This window comes from Notolepis coatsorum (genome assembly GCF_963971535.1).
Source record: "Notolepis coatsorum genome assembly, chromosome: 3".
NCBI classification, from domain to species: Eukaryota; Metazoa; Chordata; class Actinopteri; order Aulopiformes; family Paralepididae; genus Notolepis; species Notolepis coatsorum.
This window is the reverse complement of record NC_140167.1, coordinates 83,210,686-83,222,004: the sequence shown is the minus strand read 5'-3', so window position 1 is coordinate 83,222,004 and position 11,319 is coordinate 83,210,686. Positions and strand designations below refer to the sequence as shown.

The 11,319-nt window shown below is 46.2% G+C and overlaps 1 protein-coding gene across 1 annotated transcript in view; it reads left to right on the top strand.

Annotated features, from left to right (window-relative positions):
* The first annotated feature begins 6,298 nt into the window (after positions 1 to 6,298).
* pgm1 (phosphoglucomutase 1) overlaps positions 6,299 to 11,319 on the top strand; it is a 41,109-nt gene continuing 36,088 nt past the window's right edge. Inside the window, exons 1-2 of the mRNA XM_084309609.1 lie at positions 6,299 to 6,662; positions 9,941 to 10,103. Of these exons, the coding sequence (XP_084165735.1) occupies positions 6,417 to 6,662; positions 9,941 to 10,103 (409 nt within the window). The 5' untranslated portion in view covers positions 6,299 to 6,416. The remainder of the gene's footprint in view (positions 6,663 to 9,940; positions 10,104 to 11,319) is intronic.

Here is an 11,319-nt window from a genome sequence, read left to right as displayed (position 1 = left end):
CAACTGATCCGGTCCAGCGTGACCAGAACCAGTCCCGTGCCCTAACCACGCCGACATGCCAACTCCAGGAGAAAGGGCAGATATGCGTGTCGATCTTAACATGAAAAAGAAGGCGCCACCCAGACGTTCGGCCGAACCGCGCCTGGTGGCCCACCCCAAGGGCGTGAGACCCCTCTACATATGTTCAGATCCATTCCGTCATCATCCCCCAGACATGAACGAGAATCCGTCGAAAAACCAACCCAGGTCGTGGGATTTGGTCGTCGGAAGAGGAAAAACCCCCATCTCAGTTGCTTTATAAAAACGCCGTTTCAACCACAAGCAAGCAACCAAGGCGTGCCAGTCAGTCGCCTGTTTACAGCGAGCTAGCACTATACGTGCGTCGGGACACACCCCCATCAATGAACAGGCTATTTAGACCTGTCATTGAATCCCCAAGGCGCCCAGGGGAACGACAAGAGGGGTGTGACACTCCCTAACTCCAAAACTTTTTGAATAGAAAAGAAGGAAGCATCAACAGTATGTATCCCAGTCTACACAGCCAGGGGTAAAAATTGTTCACATTTTTACATCCCACCACCCTCCCATAGGAAGGAGACGGGGATCCCCAGAGAGACTTCCCACGCGAGCTGTACAGATTGAAAAGAATATATTGCACCTTGAGCCATGTAAAAAATCGGTTTTAGGGCTCTCCGGGGAAGAGGCACTGAACCCATACACACTCAATAATCGAATTGAATCGAATACATATACAATAGAATAGGACCCTTCTAGAGGGTCCACTCACTTTGACAATCTGAGGAGGAAGGCTCTGTACTCAGATGGAGGCTCCCTCACATGGAAGAAGGAGTCCGAACTCACAGAAGGCCCGAATAGGCGCTTGGTGAGGAGGAGCCCTGACCACCCCCCTGAAACAGATCCATCACATGGACCTGAACAGCACACGGAAGTCCTACCAACAGAGACGCGCACGGTGACGTACTCTATGGCGGGGGAATTCCTGCGGTGCACACGCCCAATATACCAGGCCGTGGGACCAGGAAACTCCCCCCCCCCCCCCGTAACGTGCCGAACCGCCACGTGACGGGAACCTTGAAGGACAGGGGGTGTACCCCTGACCGACAGAAACAAGGGGGAGAGGAAAGGTTACCAGTTCACCCCTTTACGACCCCACACCCATGATACGATGTAATGACAAAAAGAGAATATGACACAGTCATAGTCAGCTCTATGAAGCGTTTGACAGCTCCACACAGCGCATGAGCTAACCTGCTATCTGATTTTTACTAAGGAAAAACACAGAATAGAGAGGGCTCTAAGAGCCCCGGTCCAACATACACATGTGCTTCTGTGGCCAGTCCAACCCAGTTGTAGGTCACATGACACACACAACCCATCATCACCTACAAAAAATGGCAAAAACACTCAACAGAGGAACGCCGTTTTTCACAATGAGAGAATACATCATTCTCGATTAGTATCGGCCACAGGCCTTGCTAAGCACACACGACAGCGACCAAACCATTTTTTCTTTTAGGAAAATAAAGTTTCTCCAGCAGATTTAGCACAACCTCAGCAATCAAGCTAAGAGTTACATCGCATCCCTACCACACAAAAGACACAAATAGTGCACAAACATGTCTGATAGGAGGATGAAAAAGTCCCCAGGGAGCCGGGGGGAAACACAATCCTCTTATTTTACCCTCAATACGGCCAGTTAAAACAGGAAAACCTGTTAATATGTGAACACACTGTTCATTGTCATCACAGGCTGAGAAAAGAACATTCTTTTACTCACTTGTCACCAAGCATAGCTTCATAGGTTAGTTACCTTAGTTGTGAGTACACGGTACATATAAACACCATGATGTTTCTCACACAACAACCAGATCATTACATCCCGATTTGCACGGAGAAGCTAACTGCCAGTGACAAAAACAGCTCACACATAACCCGCGCCGTATCCCAAATGCATTGCAGCAACACACGTTTTGGGAAAAACATCGTTATTCACAATACATTTAGAAAAGTAAAACCAGAAAACGTGTTATAAGGTCTGGTCAAACCTGTTCCTACCCGGAACGTAGATCAGCGAAGTGCAGTCACAGACACCGTAGGAACACAGCCGCTCCTGTGTTGTTCGAACTGGGCAGCGTCGCCGCTCCAACCCGCACTACAGTCCTTTGTTGATGCAACCTTGCCGTCCTGGCTCAGGGCAGGGTCGACGAAACATCCCCTGTCAAGGATGACGTCGTAGTCAAGAGTGTAAAACATGTTAAAATCAAAGCACGTTCAACAGAATAGCATCAAGCTAACGGCCGCTCCAACCGTTCGGGTGCTACTGCTTCTGCTCGCAAGACGCCGAGCTAACGACGCACGCGATCAGAAGCGAGCTCACGGCGGCGCGCGAGAAGCTAAGCTACCCCGCGCCAGGCCATGGCCTATAGCAGCAAGCTAACGTTACCTAGCGATCACGACATGCTAGCACCGCAGCTAACAGCTGACTGGCTAACAGTAGGCCCAACCTGAGCAGGCCATGCAGCGATCCCAGCAGGCTAACGCAGCAGCGAACAGCTGACTGGCTAACCGTAAGCTAAGCAGCTATCAACTGAACCTGTAAACAATGACATAACACTCACCCAGACAGGCCGCCGTTCTGAACCTCTCCTCACTTTTTAAGAGAAAAGAGAAAACAAGATGTCAACACCGCTTCACAACAGTGATTTTACCAACACCCGACGGAATCAGCACAATACCAACTGGCCTGTGTAGCTGACTTTGAACATGGATCTGCCGCTATCGCACATCCATGCACATATCCCCTCGTGAAGGAATACTCTCATTTGGATATGAAAGATGGGGCCTTAACACGGTGACAGAGAGAATCCACTCGTCCAAAACACACAGGGATCACCAGTGTTAATGGTCGCGGCCCACTAGTTAAAACTATAATGGTCTTCAGACCAAGGCCTTCTGTCGCCTAGGTGGCTGAACAAAGGACCCTAGCCTGGGGCCGGTTTCCATAAACATTGTCAAGTAGCCCCCATAGCACTAACAGACAAGTGGAGCCTGCCAGCAAAAACACTACTCACCCAACCTGGAACGCACCGCTTCTCACAACAGCGGCATGTCCGACAGTTCAGCTGTGGCCTGACAGGTTTCACCCCAACAAACACAGCAAGGAACTGCAGTTGAGAAGCATGCAGCGGCGTGCTCCCAATACGAAAACCGGTGGAGGATTTTTAGAATGATCAACATCTTCCAGACACTCCAGTACGAAGACAATATCGCCGTATTTTCTCGAAAATAGTGAGAGAGAAAATAAAGATATGATGTCAACGTATCTCCTTCCTTGTAAACAAATTTTTCTCCACATCAACTAACAACACGTCAAGTGGGGTACTACCGAGGGACTTCCTTGTGGTGAAAGCGAGAAGGAGGAGAGCAGGTGACCACACACCTGCTTATGAAGGTAAGCTGATGAGGGGTGTGGTCAGACTAATACTGGTATTAAAGGTACATTTGTGGAATTTATTCAGTGCGCGTGCGCGTACGCGAGGGAGTGCAGTAGTGATGCCAAGCAGAGCCCCTAATGAAACAGAACTAGTGAGAGTAGGTAAGGGTAAGGGATGTGTACAGATATTATAGATGTAGTATCTACAGATATGTGTAAAAGGATACATGCACGACAGATGTGGATAAATATACAGTAAGTCATATAGCCAATAGGGTCCAGCTGCAGACTCGGAGCCTCGAGGTCCAGATTGGTACTTCCGACCGCCACAGGACTTCCGACCGCCACAGGACTAATGCGGAAGTATCTCGAAGTACGTCTGACGTATCTCGAATTACGTCTGACGTTTCTCTTCATAAAATAATATAAAATCAGCAGCATGGGGAGGGCCGGGGGGAGGGGAGGTACAGGTAGTAGAAGACATAGAGGTACAGGTCACATAATTATAGTACAGTGGAGAAGTAAAAATGGAATAAAAAGGCAGTGTAAACAATATACAATATTATTAACTCTAATAATAACACGCCTCGCGGGCTCATTATAATACGAGTCACATAATTATAGTACAGTGGAGAAGTAAAAATGGAATAAAAAGGCAGTGTAAACAATATACAATATTATTAACTCTAATAATAACACGCCTCGCGGGCTCATTATAATACGAGAGCCGTGGGTCTGCATTGTATAGAGCGGATCCCCCGGCCGTATTCAAGCGCTGGAGCGCTTTGCGATGGATCAAACTGTATTAATATAGTAGTAATAATAGTAGTTGGCTAGTTGCGCGCTTCTGGCCACCTCCTGCAGTGCGCGCATACACACATACTGTCTGTAGCTATACAGTACGTGCAAAATTAATTGTCAAGAGCCTCATCTCATCTGGCTCTGCAAATAGATCTAGAGTCTGAATATCATATAATAGCCTGCTGATGATCTCTCTCTCGAGTCAAATCCATTCTGAGAACGGAATGCAGTGCCCGCGACGAGGGTCTTGATTGATTGATTGATTGATTGATTGATTGATTGATTGATTGATTGAAAATTGTATTAACAGATCATGCTGGACCTACAAAAGGCCTTTGACACTGTCAATCACTCCATTCTTGATTGAACATTTTATTAACAGATTGCAGAATGGGTACAGTACAGTACAGCTCAATACACACAATTGTTAAGGGGATGCAGACCAGAGAAAGACTTTCGTCTTGTTTACATCAGGGTCCCCCATTTTCAATTCATCAGGACATATATGACATACCAGATTTGCAAATACAGTATTGTTTGTGATACAAAAAGAGTCCAGAAAAGAGAGTATATACATTTGACGTAGAAACTGTACATTGGAGGAGGTTGGGTAGGTGGGGGGGGGGGGGACTGTACATTGGAGGTGGTTGGGGGGGGGGGGGGGGGGGGGTCGGGTAGGAGGGGTGGGGGGACACACTGTACAACTGTACAAGCAAAACTGTACATTGGAATATTGACAACCATACTTGGTCATTTACTGTACATTGGAGGGGGTTGGGTTACAACACAGGAGCAGAGTATAAACAACAGTACAGTACTGTTTCTCATTCCTGTACTGTTGTTTATACTCTGCTCCTGTGTTGTAACCCAACCCCCTCCAATGTACAGTAAATGACCAAGTATGGTTTTGTCAATATTCCAATGTACAGTTTTGCTTGTACAGTTGTACAGTGTCCCCCACCCCTCCTACCCGACCCCCCCCCAAGGCGAAAGTCTTTCTCTGGTCTGCATCCCCTTAACAATTGTGTGTATTGAGCTGTACTGTACTGTACCCATTCTGCAATCTGTTAATAAAATGTTCAATCAAGAATGGAGTGATTGACAGTGTCAAAGGCCTTTTGTAGGTCCAGCATGATCTGTTAATACAATTTTCAATCAATCAATCAATCAATCAATCAATCAATCAATCAAGACCCTCGTCGCGGGCACTGCATTCCGTTCTCAGAATGGATTTGACTCGAGAGAGAGATCATCAGCAGGCTATTATATGATATTCAGACTCTAGATCTATTTGCAGAGCCAGATGAGATGAGGCTCTTGACAATTAATTTTGCACGTACTGTATAGCTACAGACAGTATGTGTGTATGCGCGCACTGCGGGAGGTGGCCAGAAGCGCGCAACTAGCCAACTACTATTATTACTACTATATTAATACAGTTTGATCCATCGCAAAGCGCTCCAGCGCTTGAATACGGCCGGGGGATCCGCTCTATACAATGCAGACCCACGGCTCTCGTATTATAATGAGCCCGCGAGGCGTGTTATTATTAGAGTTAATAATATTGTATATTGTTTACACTGCCTTTTTATTCCATTTTTACTTCTCCACTGTACTATAATTATGTGACTCGTATTATAATGAGCCCGTGAGGCGTGTTATTATTAGAGTTAATAATATTGTATATTGTTTACACTGCCTTTTTATTCCATTTTTACTTCTCCACTGTACTATAATTATGTGACCTGTACCTCTATGTCTTCTACTACCTGTACCTCCCCTCCCCCCGGCCCTCCCCATGCTGCTGATTTTATATTATTTTATGAAGAGAAACGTCAGACGTAATTCGAGATACGTCAGACGTACTTCGAGATACTTCCGCATTAGTCCTGTGGCGGTCGGAAGTCCTGTGGCGGTCGGAAGTACCAATCTGGACCTCGAGGCTCCGAGTCTGCAGCTCGACCCTACTCCATATAGTATATTAAACAAAGCAGCTTCTCCTTTAAACTGTGCAGGGGGGCGTGTCCGCCACGCACAGTCGCTGTTCCGTGTGCTCTGTGCTGCTGCGCTGCGCTCTCTGCTGCATTCGCCTCCAGCACCGAGTCAGGACGCGGATCAACCGGGAACCGGGGGCACTTTTTGGGTTGACAAGACACACAAGATGACGAAAATCACAGTAGTCCAGACGAAGCCGTACACGGACCAGAAGCCCGGCACCAGCGGCCTGCGGAAGAGGGTGACGGTGTTCCAGCAGAACCCGCACTATGCGGAGAACTTCATCCAGAGCATCATCTCCGTGATCGCGCCGGCGGAGCGGCAGGCCGCCTCTCTGGTGGTGGGGGGCGACGGCCGCTTCTTCATGAAGGAGGCGATTCAGCTCATCGTCCAGATCGCCGCGGCCAACGGGGTCAGTAATAACTAGGTTCCTGTTGCTGTGCACCTTGTGGTTCCTCTGCTACTGAAAGCACCCTATGTTACCAGCAGCACCCACCCGCCCCGTGTGTACAGCACGTCGGCTAGCAGGCTACAGGCTAGCTGTCATTAATTAAAGGACCGCTACAGCATGAATGAATGAATGGATGAATGAATGAATGAATGAAAACTTTATTTAACAGATTGCAGAATGGGTACAATACAGTACGGCTCAATACACACAATTGTTAAGGGGATGCAGACCAGAGAAAGACGTGTGTCTTGTTTACATCAGGGTCCCCCGTTTTCAATTCATAGAGACATTTATGACATACACAACATTCATGACATCATGACCTTTATGGCATAGGGACATACATGATACAGGTATATAGTACTGTTACATTTGTGACATATACGAACGATATGCAAATATACAGTACTGTACTCAGTGACAGCTCCACTCTGGACTGTTGCATGGTGTTGTTGGGGTGTTCAGGTGATACATTGTTGCAACATTGTAGCAAACTATTCAACATGTTTCTGTAGGAGCAGGCGGCTATACTCCTTGTTGTCGTCATCACATCGGCGATGATGATGACGAGGCGACCGGGATATTCATATCAACGTCATGATGATGCACGTCTGAATGTGACAGAAACTATACAATACAAACCTGTACATTATTAAGATACAAAATACACACGATTCGCATCTCGACTCCTGCCAGGCCCCCCTTTTACTGAATACATTTGATTTTGTAATCAAAGTGTCCTCCCGCGGCATGTAAACGTGATAGCTGTCATACCGGAGTCCCCTCGTTGCCAGGTGACCGCGCTGATCTTTCGCTGAAGGAGTGCACAGAGGTCACGACCCGGGGAGTGAGACCCTTGGCATTTCAGACCCTCCCGCAGGCTGACATCCCTCTCTCTCTCTCACCTCATCTCACCCCCCTCTCTTTCTTTCTCTCTCTCGCTCGAGTCGACTGTGTCTGTCTGCATAATCTGTCTCAACACAACCGTATTCTGAACCATTTGATCAATGTCCCAATCACGGTTTTGTAGCTGTTGTCACAGTGTGGTTGTTTGTTTCATAACGGGCCCTGTGATGCCACACTGGTTGGTTCCTTATGCCAGGGGCGAAGGGTGGGGGGGGAGGGGGCGTGACGTGAACGTGCAGCCAGGCACGTTGTGTCCTGCGTAACATGTTCTCACTGCAGCAGAAGAGAGGGGTAGTTAACTAACTAGAGAAACAGGCTGTGATTAAAATAGTCGAATGGACAAGTATTAGTTAAAATGGACAGTGTATTAAATAACCCCAATAATCTGTAATCGTCTCTCCTGTCAAAATTGCACGTGAGACAGAGATGGCAGCTTTTGAATCGAGATGTACACACTGTACAGACTGGAATAACTTTCAAAACAAAGGTCAATATTTGCTGAAATGGACACAGAGATATGCAGTAGGCCTACCTTACATCTTCAAACGGAGAGATAGAGTCACAGAGATCGTGTTGTGGTCGGACAGCTGATCTGGCTTCAGATTTCCCTGGCGTTGGTGGAGGTGGTGGCGGTTAGGAGACGGGAGGGGAAGCTGATCCCAAGGCAGCTTTAACGTCACCACAGACTGCATGTTCAAACACACACACACACACACATACAGGATGTGATGTCATATTACAAACAAGGGTCACCTATATGTACCGTTCAATGTTGTTTTTATATTATTAGATAATATATTAGATAGGACTGTAACACGGCCCTCTTATTATACGCACGCCTGTAGATACATTACTCTGCATGAATCATATCGTATGATTGAGTTTGTTACCTGTTTTCATATTGTGCCGCTACCTTTTGTCAACATCACCTAGTCACACTAGCCCATTAGGTAAGTGAACATTAGGAACACGTCGACATTATTGGAAATGTGCTTACCATCTCTAGAGTCAAACAAGAAGATAGACACCAGTTTCCTCTCTGTGCATTCAATCTGGCTGCAAGTTAGCTTAGCTTAGCACGAATGAATGGAAGCGGATATGGACCAGCTAGCCTAGCTGTTGGCCAAAGACACCTCTCCCAGAGTTTTAAGCTAGTGGTCTGTATCCGCTTCCATTCGTTTTGCCCCATGGCTCCTTAACTCATTTCCCGCCAACAACGAGTTTACTCGAAACGCATCTGGCACACTCGATCCATAAGTTGTGCCAAATTATGTCCGGGGGCCATATGGACACCAATACTGGAAATCGCGATCAGACAATTGGAATATTCTTTTTGGAATACCCCCGACCGAAGGTAAGGACTATCTGACATCAATTTCAGCTTGATCCAACAATGTTTTCATATCGATCCAGCTGATCAGTGTCTGTAGTGTTCAACAAGAAAGCCGTTACTGGCCATCAAAGCATAGAAAAATGACCCCCACCCTTTCATGCATTCATGATGAAACATGATACCTATTATATACATTTGATTTGGAAATAGTAGCGTGTCCAGGCAAGAAATGTCAAGGCTTATAGTAGAATACACGTATAGCGCCCTATAAACCAGCTTTTTAGGAATTAGCCCGGATCACTCCTAAACTATACTTATATTCACCACGGGATAACCCGCGAACGTATGCATGAAAAAATGATCTATTTTTTGCATGTTCGACGGAAGAAAGTCACTGTCAAATGACTATAGTATTGTCTCCATAGCTATAATATAGAATATAGATATAGCTCTACAAACAAGGTGACGCACTCCTATCTTTAAAGCGTGGCATAGCTAGAACGGGACCAGGCTAATCCCTGGCGCTGAATGAGTTAAGAACATCCCAAAGTTAATAATAATACATATTGTAGTTTATATTTACCTCTCAGATCTCCAGTGATGGTAATAATGAAACACAGTAGCATAATACATATTGTAGTTCATATTTACCTCTCAGATCTCCAGTGATGGTAATAATGAAACACAGTAGCATAATACATATTGTAGTTCATATTTACCTCTCAGATCTCCAGTGATGGTAATAATGAAACACAGTAGCATAATACATATTGTAGTTCATATTTACCTCTCAGATCTCCAGTGATGGTAATAATGAAACACAGTAGCATAATACATATTGTAGTTCATATTTGCCTCTCAGATCTCCAGTGATGGTAATAATTAATAATCAAACACAGTAGTACAAGTCAGAGTATCTGTATTAATTTCTTGTACCATCTGTTTTTTGTTTCTCTCTCTCTCCTCCACCCCCTGTGTGTGTGTGCATCCATCCCTGCAGATCGGACATCTGGTGATTGGTCAGAATGGCATCATGTCCACTCCAGCCGTGTCCTGTGTGATTCGTCAGATCCATGCGGTGGGAGGGATCATCCTGACCGCCAGTCACAACCCTGGAGGTCCCAACGGAGACTTCGGCATCAAATACAACATCGCCAGCGGAGGTGAGACCACTAGGGGGAGGAGACGAGGAAGAGGAATAGGAGAGGAAGGGAGGATGAGATAAAATTAGGAAAGGGGGGGGGGGGCAGGAGAGGCCCTGTGAGAACATTAAACATTAAAGGTCCTTTTCCAGTGGTTTGTATTGTTTTCTAGCAATGTGGGGTTGTACCAACACTGACTAGGTGTGAAATTCTCATTCAGGCGCATTCCTCCAGTTCAGCTGAGACTAGATCCTCCCCCACTAAACCAAGCCATTCTGAATTTACGTCAATCTGTAACGTGTAAGAATAGTGATCTGCGTAACCTCAGTTCCTTCTGTGGTTGTAGCCACCGCCCACAATCAACAATTCGAGGAAGTTAGTGTAACATTGAAGTTATGACCAAAATGGGCAAGCAGCGAATACGTCTGTCTCGCTCTCTCTCTGTATCTGCCAGTGCAGGTGGGTGACTGTCACTCAAAGCGCATTGCGAGTATGGGCGGAGCCCAGCCGAAAACAGCTTGGAATCTGGAAGGGCAGAAAGTGGTGCACCAAAGTACTTGATTAAAAATACAAAACAATGAATTTTATTGAAAAAAAACGTACAGATGTGTTCCATAGACTCACAGGAATAGTATAGAATTGCCCAAATAGTGAAAGAAATAGCAAAATAGTTCCCCTTTAAGTACAGTATAATGTTTCTAGGGGAGCTAAACTGGTGGGAGAGAAGAATAGAAGAAGTCTTTATTTGTCATGCAGATTAACACACATTATGCGAGATGAGTGACCCACAGGAACACACACACACACATGCACTGAGTCACTGATGAAATGTCTCTCACGGCTTGATCCATCCCGTCATCTGGTCCCCAAGCGAGAATCAAACCCAGGACCTTCTAGCTGTGAGGCGACAGTGTTAACCACTACACCACGTGCCGTCGAATAGGGGAGAGAGGAGGAGTGATGGAGAGGAGGAGAAGAGAAGAGGGGAGGAGGGATGGAGAAGAGAAGAGGGGAGGAGTGATTAGATGGAAGGAGAGGAAACATTGTGGTTAGAAGCAGTTATTTACACAGTGTTGACTTGATCTAAACCTCCTTTACAGCGTTGACATGATCTAAACCCGTGGTCCCCAACCCGTCGATCTTGATCGACTGGTTGATCTTTGAGACGTTCCCTGTCGATCTTTCCCTGTCCCAAAAAAAAATAGAAAGTGAGACAAATAAATACACAAATAGCCTA